The following is a 15,129-nucleotide window of genomic DNA, read 5'->3' as shown; positions in this document are numbered from 1 at the left end:
CCAATTGCTCTCTTTGTTGGCAGTGCTCTCTCAGCTTTGCTCAAGTGACCGTTCTCGTGCTAGCATAGAAAATGAATACAAAAAGGGTTTTTGAGGATGCAAAGCTTTTCCCTTGATTCTTGGTCCTTACCTCGCTTAATAGTCAACAGGTATTACTGCAAAGTGATCAGCAGCGTGGAGCCTGGCAACATATTTAAACCTTCTTCCTACACATATTGAAGCTGAGTAAACTTTGCCAGCCGTTCGTTTGTTGGCTGAAGACAGTTCATGAGCTCAGTCACACACCAGCCTCTGGAAATGGCAAAAATGCAGATATTTTCATATTTCTGTCTTGATATTGTTTTTACTTCCATCACATCGAAAGGTGCCAATACAAGACTAGAAACCTGCAAAGAGGAACTTAGCTCCATGCTCTGTAACTGTCTCTGTGCAGAGTTAATAGAATTAGAAACAGAAGGACAACTATTCTGCCCCTCCATTAGGAACAGGCCATTCAGCCCCTCAGTTGGGAACTGGACAAAGAGCAACAAAAGCTAAGTTTAATTTTGACTGGTTGATGTAATTCAGTGGAAGTATGTTGATTTTTAACAATAGAAATGCTGTATTTCAAGGCACGTTCCTTGGACACAGAAAAAGCCCTGGCAAGATGTTGCTATCATCGACCTTGAGCCAGATGGTGGATTATTGGTGACTCATGTCAATCAAACCAGTGGGTTGTTGGTATGTAACAGACCTGAATGTCAAATCTTGTGGGAGATGGGTGGCAGTGGTGGCGTGGGGGTGGACGTGGCGGGGGGATGTTGAACTGTATAATATTCCCCAAATTTTGCAACAATATCCCCCAAGTACTCAAAAGGCCAGGCTCCCACAGTGGGAACGTGTACATACAGTCCAGCCTTCTTTTTAAAAAAAAATCTTTCTGTGAGGTTTCTCAGAGATTTTGTCATCTTAATTTGGTGACTGAGAGACAGAGTTAAACATGTGCCACTTAAAACCTTTCTCAGTTTGAACAGAGGGATCTTTGCACTTGCTCAGGGCAGAGTTTGGAACATTGAACCTTTTCTACATGTTCAATGCTTAAGTGGCCCCTAGTTTTTGGACACACTGCCAGGTTGTGATAGTAACATTTGAAAATTCTTTCTGACTATCATTCATTTCGTACAAGCTTACAGCACAGAGGAAACCATTCATCCCATTGTATTTGTGCCAACTCTTTGAATGAGTTATCTATTGTTTTTATTCTTTTACAGCATGTGCATATTGCTGGGTTAGGGGTGGCTGGGGGGGAGGGGTAGCATTTGTTGCCCGTCCCTAATGGCTTTGAGGAGATGGTGGTGAATCGCCTAGTGAATAAAGATTGAGATGACAGACCCCACAAATGGTGGTGTTGCTCATTCAGTGTTCAATGATCAGAAGTGGAAATCGCCACATCTGGTTTCCTAAGTACTTCCCTGGAGAATGGAATTGGACAACACTGTTTCAATGTTTCTGAAGAGGGGCATGTACCTGGGAAACATTGAATTGCCGCAGCCCATTTGGGGTCAGTGCTGTCAAAGTATTGTGAATAAGGGAGTTCCAGGATTTTGATCCAGAAACAATGAAAGGACAGCAATGTAGTTCCAAATCAGGATGGTGTGTGGCTTGGAGGGAAACTTGTAGATAGTGGTGTTCCTGTGTATTTGCTACCTTTGTGAGTGGGAGAGTTCATGGGTTTGAGCCCAATTCCCAATCTCTTCTCTCCCTGTAGCCCTACTATTTTGTTTCTTCCCCAAGTATTTTTCCAGTTCCCTGTTTGGAAGCCCAGTAGGCAGCTCCTGAGGCTGTGGTTTCTCATCCTGAAATGTGCAATTCTACATTGTGCCCGCTATAGAGAACAGAAGGGAAACGGCCGCTGACCAGTGAAAACCAGACATCCGAGGAGTGGCTGGCCAATCACAGCTTGGATCACCAGAAATTGACACTTCAACATCTTCTAGCACACAGCAGGATCATCACGTGAGTCTAACAGAAGCAATTTGCAGGCAGTGTACTATCTAAAACTTCTTTTAATTGCTTTCCTTCCACCCTCACTTTAGGAAAAAGGATGTGATAAATGTTGAACAACTGCAGCTTGGCTTAGATGTCATTGATAAGTTTGAATGCAGACTTCACCGGTAAGTATTTTCCCTGATTCCTCTCTTGAATATTTACTTGTTCTATAAACACAATAAAGAGTGAATGGAATTGCGCAGGGACAGAGAGAATGGTCTCTAAATCTTGGGCGATACTGAGAGACATGAATAGTTTTGGTTACAGATGGGATTGGGACAAACATCACAGAGGAGGAAGACATGGGGGAAACGAGGAAGAGATAGCAACACTACTGGAGAGGTGAGAAAATCAAGCGGACAGATAGAGAAAAACTGGGGATAGAGAAAAGATGATAAGAACCTGTTTGCACTTCTTTGACTATTTCTCAGCCTCAAAACTCCCCAGAACATTTTACAGACAAAGTACTTTTAAAGTGTCCCTGTAGAAACGTGGGGAACAGGGCAGAGTGATAGTGAAGCAATGAGAGGCTAAAGAAAGAATTGCTTTTGTACAGATTCCTTTAGGACTTCAGGATGCTGCAAACCACTTTACAGTCTGAAGAACATTTTGAAGTGTAGTCACTATTGTATGAATGGAAGCACCTCTTTGCACACAGCAGTATTTCATGCACAACCTGTGTATTTGATTTGGAGATGCCGGTGTTGGACTGGGCTGTACTAAGTTAAAAATCACACAACACCAGGTTATAGTCCAACAGGCACTGCTCCTTCATCAGGTGGCTCTGCCTACAGTTGTCGAGGCCTCAAGCTCTCGAATTCCCTCCCTAAACCTCTTTGCCTATCTACCTCACTTTACTCCTTTAAGATACTTCTTAAAACATATCGTTTTGACCAAGCTTTTGGTTATTTGACCTGACATCTCCTTGCATTGCTCAGTGTTCCACAACCAACTGATGAAGGAGCAGTGCTACGAAAGCTAGTGCTTCCAATTAAACCTGTTGGACTATAACCTGGTATTGGGTGATTTTTAACTGTGTATTTGATGGCAGATTTATCCGGCAAATTATTGACTCTTGTGGCACAGTTGTAGTGTCCTTACCTCTGAGACAGGGGGCCTGGGTTCATGTCCCACCTAGTCGAGAGGTGTGTCACAACAACTCTGAACAGGTTGATTAGAAATATTGAGCATTCACTGACTAGCCCTGGGTATTGCTGTGATGACACCATTTTAATTGCAGGCATTCATTTCAGGAGAAAACCCCTCACATAAAAGCGATTCACAAAATCCCTACAGTGCAGGAAGAGGTTCTTCAGCCCATCAAGTCTGCACCGACCGTCCAAAGAGCATTCCAGCCAGACCTAGCTCCCAACCTATCGCTGTAGCGCCACATGTTACTGTGGCCAATCCACCTAACCTGCACATCTCTGGAGGGAGGAAACTGGAGTACCTGGAGGAAGCCTTCCAAACTGAGGGAAATGGTTTGCAGCACCCTGAAGTACATCAAACCTCTGCCACCAATTGGTAACCAAGGAAATAAGGGTCTTATGGTTTAGTGAAGTGCCCCTACCTCTGGCCCAGGGGCCCACATTCAAGACCCACCTAGTTCAGAGGTGTGTAATTACATGTCCAAATAGGTTGATCATAAATATCTTGAAATCAGCCTCATAACAATCAAAAACAGTTCACTTTCCATTGCTAGCAAACACACAACATAAATCATGTGAATAAAGATTGAGATGACAGACCCCATAAATGGTGGTGTTGCTCATTCGTTATTCAATGATCAGAAGTGGAAATCGCCACACCTGGATTCCCAAGTACTTCCCTGGAGAATGGAATTGGACAACACTGTGAACATTGTTTCAATGTTTCTGAAGAGGGGCATGTACCTGGGAAACATTGATTGTGCTGAGCAGTGGGAGAATTAGGCAGGATAGAGATTCTACAATGGTGCCTGATTATCTCTGGGAATCAGGCAGTCCACTTGAATGAAACAGGGCCTGTGGTTGTATGAAGCCTCTTGAAAAAAATCAGCTGGATGGGCTGAATTACCTTTATTCTGTGCTGCCATCCATTTCTTGTGATTCCCTTCACAAACCTGAATTGATCTAACTCTCACCAAATCCTATCCAACAATGACTGTAGTGCTGACTGATCTGCATTGACCCCTGCGTCAAGCAACAGTTATATTTTGAAATTCTCATCCCTCTTTTCAAACTCCTCCATTGCCTGCCCCTCCCTAATCCATCCATAAACCCTCCAAGATTCTGCATTGCTCTAATTCTAGCCTCCTAGCTTTTCAAATCAGAATTGTTCCATCATTGTGGCTTTCCATAGGCCTCAAGCTCTCAAATTCTCTCTCTACACCTCTTTGCCTATCAACCTCAATTTCCTCCTTCAAGATACTTCTTAAAACATATTGCTTTGACCAAACATTTGGTTATCTGACCTGACATCTCTTGGCATTGCTCAGTGTTCCATTTTATTTATTAACCTTTCTGTGCAGCACATTGGAATATTTTCATACATTAAAGGTGTTATATCAATTTAAGTTGCCATTCTTCCTCATGTAATGGTCAAACTCTGCTCAGGTCTTTGTTCAGACCTATCTCATTTAAATATTTTCAGAATGACTGACCTTTATCACCAATGGATGGAATGGCTGATGGAAGGGAGCAGAAAGGTTAGTTTTCCCTCTTTATGATCCAGAACAGAGTCATACGGTAGTAAGAGGCCAGTTTCTTTCCACCAGCTCTATATAAATATAACATGTTTTATTCTCTGTAAGAGATCAGCATCTGCATTAAAACAGGAACATGGCAATCCTGACTTGAAGAGCCTACTTTGGAACTTGGACCTGGCCTATTATAAGGCAACACTCACCAAACAACTTTCAAAAGGTGTTCTCAAAGACAAATTAAAGACAGAGTTCCTGATTAATTGAAATTAAATGATCAGATTTTACATCTGTTGTGAAGTGTTGGTATTTTTAATGAGCAGTTTTGTGATCATAGCTTTTTTTAAATAAGTGATTGAACATTTTTAATGTAATAATTATTTACAAGTTCATGCAACAGTTTTTTGGGGGAGGGAATGGGTGTTAATATGACTAGGAATTTGTCAGTTTCTTCCCCACCATGAAAACCATTGATTCTGTTTTGTTAAATACCTCTCTAACCTTGTATCTACCATTAGATGTTCGGCTTGGTGAAAGGTTCTCGGGTCGGTCTGCTTATCGACTCCTCTGATGCAAACTGTGGGCTTGGCCGACTGCAGGACTTTCAGGCAGCTCTCCTGGTTAGTGTGTTGGTAGCTTAAAGGCTATTGCGTAACGGGGGAAAAGACCATTTCATTTGGAATAGCTGCTGTGAGGAAGATTTGTAGTGTCATGTTGAACTCTGTTTCTTGATTCACAGCGTCTGCTGGATGAACAGCTCTGTTTTAGGAAGCAGTTTTATTTCCTCTCCTTTGGTAGTGACCTCTCTGAACTCTGGGAGACCCCACAGGATGTGAACATTCGCACGTAAGTGACATTTGTTTGCTCGTCCTGTTTCCACTATGGATTGACGTTTGCCTGTCACTGGTGGCCATGCCTTTAGCTCCTCCAGACCCCAACTTCTAGGGTTTCTTCCTTACCCCTCTGAGACTCTCTTTCCTCATTTAAAACAGTTCTTCAAAACATCTCTTTGCCACCTGCCCTAAAATCTGCTTGTGTGGCTTGACATCAACCTTCATGTGTTAATCACTCCTGTGAAGCACTTTGGGAAGTTTTTCTGTGTTTGTGGTTGTTGTCGAAGAAGTGGGGATTGAGATTCCATTGCTAACATTACAGGAGCTGATGAATGCATCATCATTCTCACACATCCTGCCCAAATTTATCGATGGTTGTGTTGTTGTTTGTCACAGCTTAGACGAAGCAAGGCAGTGGGTTCAAGATCTCCAGCCCAGCGGGAGCTGCAACCTACTTAAGGCCATGAAGAAAGTAATGAAAGTGAAGAAGTTGAATACTCTTCTCATTATCCTGGGGTCATGGTAAGAAAACATCAGAAACATAAGAAACGAGTTAGCGGTGTCTCATTTGTTATATTTACGTGCCGAATGGGAAGTAACACACAGGCCTCATGATCTATGAGAAGAGACTGAGTGGATTGGACCTGATTTCCCTGTGGTTGACAAGAATGAATGGTAATGACAATGAAACATATAAGATTCTGAGAGGGTCTGACAGAGTGGATGATGACAGGTTGTCTTCTCTGATAACAGAGTCTAGAACTCAGGATTACAGTTTCAGGATAAGGGACCGTCCATTTCAAACTGAGATGAGGAGGAATTTCTTTACTTTGAGTTTTGAATCTTTGAAATCCTGTGGCCCTTGCATGTTCAGTTATTGAACACATTCAAGGGAGATTCAGTTTTGGGGTATTATGAGTATTAAGGCATTTGGGGATCAAATGGAGAAGTGGAGTTGAAGTAAAAGATCAACTGTGATCTTATTGAATACTTTTGTGCGCTTTTATCTGATATTCTTTCATGCAATGTGGGAGCAGCTGACAAGGCCAGTGTTTAGTTCCCTTGAGCTGAATGTTTCAGAGGACAGTTAAGAGTCGGTTACATTATTATGGTCTGGATTCACATGAAGTCTGTATAAGAATTTGAAACTTCCTTCCCTAAAGGACATCGATGTGCTTTTTACTTTTGTGTTTCTAAAAACTGGGGATGAAATGAGAAAGAAAAACAGTTTTTAGAGTAGTAAGGTGATGGCCTAGTGGTATTATCGCTAGACAATTAATCCAGAGACCCAGATACTGTTCTGGGAATTAGGTTCAAATCCTACCATGGTGGTTTAAATCAATGAATATCTGGAATTAAGATTCTTATGATGAGCAGTCATGAAAATCCCTTCCAGGTCTTTAATATGCTTTGGGGAAGGAAATCTTCCATCCTTATCTGTTGACTCTTAACTGCTGTCTGGGCAATTAGGGATGGGCAATAAGTGCTGGCCTAGCTAGTGACACCTTCATCCCATGGATGAATAAAAGAAAACAGTGTTTCATTAGTAACCTAATAGCCATGGCAGGCATTGTGACTAACTGTTTGAACGAGGAATAAGTGAAGTTCAGGTTGCACACCATCTCGAGCTGGGGCTGTGAACTGATACAGCTCCTATTGGCAACAAGTTGATTGGTCTGTGGACTACTGACAGTTATCAGTGACAGAGACCTTTTGCATCTGTGTGATTGGTACTTGGCTGCTGAGCAGCTTGGAGCTGAGAGTTACAGGGAGAGAGAGGGCAAGAGGTATGCAGACCTTCTCCCAGGCCAGCAGCTGCGTGTTTTCTGCAATCCAAGACTCAGTTTAAACCTGAAGAAAACAGGCTACCTTTCTTCCAGCAGTTAATGTCAGCTGTGACATTTGAATTGATAAATCTGTAACATTTTCTTATGAAACTGGTGGAAACATCGAGAAAGAGACATCTGAGCATCAAGGACACAGTGAGCTGATTCCATCTTATCATCAGAAACAGAAAGCAAAGACCCTGAATTGCCTTTCCAGTTTTTCCACCTTTGCCAATAACCTGTCTCCCTGATCGCAAGATGGTGGCACAATAGGATGATCCAGCTGGACCTTCCCTGCTTCACTAATTCCTTTTCCTTTTTCTTTCTTTTTTTCCCTTATTTCTGCAGTTTTTCTTCCCCCTTCCCCAACTTCCAACTTCTCAAACTTATTCTGCCCAGAGGTAGTCTAGCCCAGCGCAGAAGAAGAGTCAGAGACCATGCCAGCGTGGGAGATGGGTCGCAGGCTGCAGCCCAGAGCAAGAGCAGGCCAAGCCAGGCTGGCCTGGGAGATGTGTCGCAGAGCAGGAGGCAGGCTAGAGCCCGGAACAGGAGGCAGGCCAGAGCCCGGAGCAGGAGGCAGGCCAGAGCCCGGAGCAGGAGGCAGGCCGGAGCCCGGAGCAGGAGGCAGGCCGGAGCCCGGAGCAGGAGGCAGGCCAGAGCCCTGAGCCCGGAGCAGGAGGCAGGCCGGAGCCCGGAGCAGGAGGCAGGCCGGAGCCCGGAGATGGAGGCAGGCCGGAGCTCAGAGCAGGAATCAGGCCAGAGCCTGGAGCAGGAGGCAGTCCAAGCCATGCTGCCCTGGGAAGCTAGTCCCAGAGGCAAGTCACAGGCCAGAGCAAGAGCAGGAGGCAGTCCAAGCCAGGTCAGCCTGGGACACATGTCCCAGAAACAAGTCCCAGAGGTGAGTCCCGGAGGCAAGTCCTGAGCCGGAAGCAGCAAGACCTCATATTCTGAATCATGGCGGGCACAGACTCAGTGAAAAGGACTACAATCTGAGTACTTTTAAAGATACTTTTTATTCTTATTCTGGACTTTGAGTAATTTGAGTACTTTTTAAAGCCCTGTATTCCTATGCTAGACTATTTTCTTTTACTCTTTCAATTCTGTAACAAACACTTAAAGCATCTGTGCCAAGGTACTTTGTGCCAAGGTACCCTGTGCCTAAGATATTAGTACCAAAGAGGTGACATTACAAACGTTTCACTGTGTTCATTCAAATGCACTTGACAATAAATGTGTGTGTGTATATAAGGCGTTATAGTTTCAGTTAGTAGTGGAATGTAGCAATGGTCTAAACCTATTTACCTGTAGCTACAGTCAAATTGTTTCCAGTTTTTGACTGGTACAGAAAACTGGTCTATACTTTCTATTAATCTTGAACTGGAAGCAGCTAAAACTAAGAAGCTGCACAGAGTGTTGCCTGACCAAGAATAAGTGACATTTTAACATGTATCCCCTGGTATCTGGTATTATCGTGACAAAAGCAAGAGTAGAAGCAGCTGCTCATTCAAGTACAATACATTGTATAGAGAAAATATTAATGCCTCATTAAACTTTTTCCAAAAGTATTGTGTGTTTTTCTTTACTGATAAAGAGCAGCTGAATGAGGTCCATAAGCAGCACCTAGAGATGGTTTATGAAAAGCTCTTGTCTGTAATTGCAGCAACTCAGATTGAGCCATGACCAAGAAGGTTGTGGGTTCCAGACCCATTCTGAAACACATGAACTCAAACTCTAGGCTGACTCCTCAGTGCAGTACAGAGAGAGTTGCTGCATTTGTGAAATTCTGTGTTAAACTAGAGCTCCCTGTTCTATCTGAGCTGGCAGTGATAGATCTGGGCCACTATTTCATAGAAGAGCAGGGACCAATGTTTACATCACCTAAATCCGATCGTCTGCTCTTTATCGCTGTCCTGTTTATGGGAACTTGCTGTGTGCAATCAAGTTGCTATGTTATCTACATTATAATAGTGACTACACTCCAAATGTGCATTGTTGGCTGTAAAGTGCTTTTAAGGCATTCACTATTACAAAAGGCCAAATATAAATGTAATGTCTTTCTATTCCTTTCAGTCCTGATCAGACAGCAGAGATTTTGGCTGACTATATGCAGCAGTGCATGCTGGGAAGACATTTGCCTTTCCAGACTGTCGCTTATGACTGTAGCCACCACATGACTCATGTAAGTAGCCAATCAGAAAGTGCTGCACTGTGAGACTCTCGATTATGGAGACTCAATTATCTGCCATGATACAGGGAATCATTACAAGGCTTCCATCGCATGACATCACTTTGGTTATTATTGCCTTGGTGTCTCTCTCGAAGTATTGCAAATATCTTCAGTCACATTCCCAGAATGAAATTTGGGAAGTCTCAACCAATCTCTACATTTCACAGGTTGATCTCAGATTGCCGCTGAATTTTTGTTTGTGCTTGGCTATTTTGCACAACAAATCTGTCAGATTCTTGAAAATATGCCATGTACTTTAGGAGGAATAGCAAGTGCTTGGTGTAAATAACTAAATGAAAGGCAATGAAGAGTGAGCAGAGAGACCAGACAGAGTTCAATGATTCATTCATTAAAAGTTCAAGTGTAGTCCAAAAATCAAATTCAGTAAACATCAATTGAACTTTTCGGTTTTGTGAATGTTGATGTAGCATATGGGTATTGAAATCATGAAGTGTTGATTAGGATCTATTGCCATGAAAGAACAATGTTCTCTGATATGATTCAGCCCTGTGTCTGATTCACGTTATTTATCTCTGACATGTTGCACATTTTATAAATCCAGATGACACTGAGGTCCCTGGTGAAAGTCTCAGGAGGACGTTACCATTTGTACTCTACCAGCTGTCAGGTAATTACTCTTCACAACCCGAGCTGCATCTCTTTATTCTCTTCTTGTTTTTCTCACTGTCTCAATTGACCCTTTTCCTAATGTAGAGAGATTGGAGAAGCAAACATATGGTAGCTAAATTTACAGATGACCCAAAGACCCACAGGAAAGTAAGTCATGAAGAGGACACATATTGTGTCTACATAGGGATATCGATAAGTTAAATGAGTGAGCAAAAACTTGGTAGATGGAGTACAATATGGGAAAGTGTGAACTTGTACATTTTGGCAGGAGAATAGAAAAGCAGCATATTATTTAATTACCGAATTCAGAACAAAGAAGAATCTGGATGTCCTGCTGCATGAAATACAAGAAGTTACTATAACAGGTACAGCAAGTGATTAGGAAAACAAATGGAAGGTTGGTGTATATTGCAAGAGGAATGGAGTGTAAAAGTGAGGATGTTTTGATGCAGTTGTGCAGGGCTTCACTGAGACCACATCTGGAGGGCTATGTACAGTTTTGGTCTCTTTTTTTAAAAAGGAAATCATTGCATTAAAGAGAGTTCAGAGAAAGTTTACTCAATAGTTTCCTGGGTTGAGGGGCTTGTCATTTGGGCAGGTTGGGCTTGTATCTTTTGGAGTTTAAAAAATAAGAGGTGAAAGGCTAATTGGATAGTTCTTTGAATCTCAGTCATGATGGGCTGAATGGCCTCTTGCTAACGTGTAGGATTTTATGGTTTAAATATTGGAGCATATTTCACCTGCATCCTGAAAGTAACCACTAAGCTATGATATGTTATTATTTAGCATCTTTAACATTGAAAGATGTCCCACAGTGTAAATAAAAAGTGATAATGAAAGAAGGGTATGGGGTGGGTGTGACTGAAAGCTTGGTGAACGATTTGAGTTTTATTGATGATCATAAAGAAGGTGAAGAGTAAGGGAAGGAATTCGGGAACCCCTGAAGTCTAGCCAGCCGAGCACATAGCAGTCAGTGGTGGAGCAAAGGAACGGGAGCGATATACAAGACACAAGAATCAAAGGAATAGAAAGTTAGTGGTTGGGATGGTACAAGGGCTGGAAGAAAGTCCAGAAATAAGGAGGGCCAAGGAGCGTTTTCAAATCAAAGATCTGATTTAGGATGATCAAACAACCTCTGACTTATTGCTGAGACAAGACTTTGAACTTCACCTCCACCAGCTGTAAAACCGTCCAATTCTCTGAACTCCTCAAACTTTAGTCTTCTGTGCATCCCCAAATATAATGGCTCCAACATTGATGGCCATGCCTTCAGCTGCCTTGATGTTCAGTTCAGGAATTCCCCCATTAAACCTCCCTAACTCTCTCTCCTCTCAGTTGCTCCTTAAAATTTAACCTCTTTATCAAGCTTTTGTTCATCTGCACTAATGTCTCAATTAGTACAGCACAGGCACAGGCTCTTTGGCCCTCCAAGTCTGTGCTGACACATGATGCCTTTCTAAACTAAAAACATTTTGTCTCTATGCAGACAATATCCCGCTATTTCTGGCCTATTCAAGATGCCTCTTAAAAGTTGTATCTGCTTCTGTCACCTCCACTGACAGCACATTCCAGGCAATTACCACCCTCTCTCATTGCCTTTAAACTTCCCCCCCCTTTTACCTGAAATCTATGCCCCCTAGTAATTAATATTTCTATCCTGGCAAAAAAGACTGTAACTATCCATTTTATTCTTTCCTCTCATAGTTTTATAAACCTCTACCAGGTTGTCCCTCAAAAGTTCAAGTGAAAACAAACTGGGCTTGTCCAATTTCTCTTCATATCTAATACCCTCCAAACCAGACAATATCTGGTAAACAATTTCTGTGCTCTCTCCAAAACCTCCACATCCTTCTCATATGCGGCGACCAAAACAGTGCATGATATCCCAAATGAGACCTAATTAAAGTTCGATATGGATGCAACATGACTTGCCAATTTTTTTTATACTCTATGCCCTGACCAATGAAAGCAAGCGTTCTATATGCCTTCTTGATCACCTTATCCACTTATGTTGCCTTTTCAGGGAACCACTGGCCCTGTATACATAGATCCATCTGTACGTTAATGCTTCTAAGGGTCTGCCATCTACTGTATACTTCTCTCCTGTATTAGACCTTCAAAATTGCATTTTTATGTATCTGAGGATCAGATTATATTTGGTAATGCTTGTGGCAGTGCTCTGGCATGTTTTACTATGGTAAAGGTGGTGTTAAAAGCAAAATTGCACATGCTGGAAATGTGAAACAAACCCCGAAAATACTGGGGAAACTCAGCAGGTCTGGCAGCTCCTGTGGAAAGAGAACCAGAGTTAATGTTTCAAGTCTGATATGAGTTCTTCAGAAAGCATTTTGTGTATGTGTTACAAGTTGGTGTTGTTGCATTCAGTTGTGTGAGTTGTATTGAGTGAGTGTGGGGTCGCTGCTGTTGATGGGCAAATTGTTGACTGTCTTCCTGTCCCACAGACCAAGGGCTGCTGGAGCAGTGATCTCGAGGTCTTGATGAAGGAACTGCAGCAAGCCAGCAATATATTGGAGAAGATTCAGGAAATACGCCAAGGGCTGCTGGGACACTCTCTCAATGAGGCTGTGGAGCAGGTAGGGTTTGGCCGGGACCTGTAGCTGTCACTAGTTTTGGATGATGTTTTAGAGATGTTTCATGCTTTTGTCCTCCTGGGCCTAGATTACAACTGAGGTTGCTAAGATACCGCCTGCTCGATTCCTACTCCAGCCGCCCAATCACGATGGACCTCTCTGCCTTGAGACTTCCAGTTTCCTGCCCAAGACCTCTGCTGATTGGCTGAAGCAACATGGCTTGAAAGGTAAATATACAGGTTCTCAACGTGACTGGGGTTTGCTCCTGGGGCGATGGCTTTTGTATTTCCCGGTGAGGCCCCTGTGGCTGGGTGAATAATTCCATTCCATAGACCATTCAGTCCCTTCACTGGTGCTGCTTCTCCATGAGACCCACCTTGTAATGGCAAAGGGAGCCACAAGCTGGGCATCATTAGTTCAAATCCTAACAGGGCAGGTCAGGAAATTTAACTCCTCAAATCTGTGCCAGCTCTAGATACCAGGGGTTCAGTGAGGCCACTCCTGACCGGGTCAGAAGGTGCAACATCTGAATTCTGTTCCCAGTTGTCCCAGGACAGGGAGGGGTCAGATCCGCAGGTGATCCTGGGTGGACTTCTGAATTCTGGACTCACATCCAGTTGGTGTTCTGCTCCTTGTATAGATTGTGGTTGTATGTTTGCCCTTCTGTTATACAGGACTGTCCTCTGTTACTAACTGAGTTAAAGGTGGTTATGGCCATGGAAGGAGCCTGTAAATCCTTTCGTTCCTTCATACTGCTCCTTTAGGGAAGAGTGTGAAGATATGAAGACAACAAACACTTTCATTCCTGCTCCCTGATTTCCCCAGGGGCTGCTCCCCAATTCCTGCCCCAGGGGCTGCTTCCTGACATTCCCCTACCCCCTTCCCCCCTGCCTGCTCCCTGATCCCCACCCTGCCAGTGCTGCTGTCCAATTTCCCTGGTCTGTGCTGCCCTTGTGAGTTTGATCCGGTCTGAGGTGTCGTCTTTACATTTTCCAGCTAAGAAGCTCAGTCTGTACCAAGTGTTGGCACCGAATGCATTCTCACCTCTGGAGGAATTTGTGCCAATTCTTCGCAAGACCGTGTCCTCGACATTACATGGGGTAAATATCAGCCTCTCTCGTGTTTGTTCATGAACACATTTTAACTCTGAATTTCCCTCGATTGTTGCTGCAATTCTCAGGACTTCCAAACTCTTCCTCCTTCCTGTGCTTACTATGTTTAAATCTGACCTCATCACTCTGACTTGAAATCACTCCCTGAGGAACCTTTCGACTAACACGATTGATTCTTCCTCCAAACACATCAGCTTTCTCAAAAACTAACCTTGGTGTTGCTGGATGATTTGGAATTCTGGGGCCTGCCCCATGTCTTCCACTCCACAGTTTATGTCTTTCCCCTTCTCCAGGTCACCAGGCTTTGTGTTCTGATTGAGATCTGGATGTTGCTTTCTGAAATTAGCTACTAACTCCACTTAGCTGCTGGTCCTAATCTCAGCCTATCTCTCCAAGATGGAGTGTGGGGACCAAACCACTTGGCTGAGGACAAACTGCTGCTGACACTCATGGTCCACACAGCAAGGTTGGAGCTGGATCCTGTGCTGAAGCAACATCAAGTGAAATGTGACTTGTGGCTATCCAGTGGCTAACCAATGGGCATCCAGTGTACTGGCCTCTGACTGATGGAGAGATTAATGAATGTATTTTCCACACAGCGAGCAATGATGCAGCTGGAATGGCATGATGGGACAGTGAAGAATGTCCATGTAGACCCCCCTCTGTTGTACGAGTACCAGGTAACAATCCCCAACCAATACATTCCTCAATCTGTTTCCACCCCCACACCCTCTCCCTCTCTTTCTCTGCCATCTTTTTTCTCCTTACCCTCATCCACGTGTTCTCTGCATTTCCCATTTTCTGTCAATCGTGCTCTCAGGATGCCTCTTCCTGCCACTTTCTGTTTCTCTCTGCCTTCTCTCACTGATAGTTCTACCCCCTCTCTCATGTGCTCACATACACACACACTCTCTCTCTCACACACACACTCTCTCTCTCACACACACATTCTGTCTCACACACACTCTTTCACACTCTCACACTCTCACTCTCACACGCTCTCTCTCTCTCTCTCTCTGTCTGACACACTCTCTGTCTGACACACACACTCTCTCTCTCACACACACACACTCTCTCTCTCACACACACTCTCTCTCTCACACACATTCTGTCTCACACACACTCTTTCACACTCTCACTCTCACACACACTCTCTCTGACACACACTCTGTCTGACACACACTCTCTCTCTCACACTCTCT

At 43.6% G+C, this 15,129-nt stretch overlaps 1 protein-coding gene across 1 annotated transcript in view; it reads left to right on the top strand.

The window, feature by feature from the left end:
• Nucleotides 1-15,129, top strand: part of vwa3a (von Willebrand factor A domain containing 3A) — a 44,813-nt gene that overhangs the window by 532 nt on the left and 29,152 nt on the right. The window contains exons 2-14 of the mRNA XM_043711067.1: nt 612-720; nt 1,871-1,995; nt 2,076-2,153; nt 4,660-4,714; nt 5,227-5,328; nt 5,448-5,554; nt 5,938-6,063; nt 9,438-9,546; nt 10,157-10,222; nt 12,687-12,818; nt 12,904-13,042; nt 13,812-13,915; nt 14,527-14,705. Coding sequence (XP_043567002.1) covers nt 612-720; nt 1,871-1,995; nt 2,076-2,153; nt 4,660-4,714; nt 5,227-5,328; nt 5,448-5,554; nt 5,938-6,063; nt 9,438-9,546; nt 10,157-10,222; nt 12,687-12,818; nt 12,904-13,042; nt 13,812-13,915; nt 14,527-14,705 — 1,431 coding nt within the window. The remainder of the gene's footprint in view (nt 1-611; nt 721-1,870; nt 1,996-2,075; nt 2,154-4,659; nt 4,715-5,226; nt 5,329-5,447; nt 5,555-5,937; nt 6,064-9,437; nt 9,547-10,156; nt 10,223-12,686; nt 12,819-12,903; nt 13,043-13,811; nt 13,916-14,526; nt 14,706-15,129) is intronic.

This window comes from Chiloscyllium plagiosum, chromosome 21 (genome assembly GCF_004010195.1).
Source record: "Chiloscyllium plagiosum isolate BGI_BamShark_2017 chromosome 21, ASM401019v2, whole genome shotgun sequence".
NCBI lineage: Eukaryota > Metazoa > Chordata > Chondrichthyes > Orectolobiformes > Hemiscylliidae > Chiloscyllium > Chiloscyllium plagiosum.
Note: the sequence above shows the minus strand (reverse complement) of the source record. Positions and strands in the feature narration are given on the sequence as shown.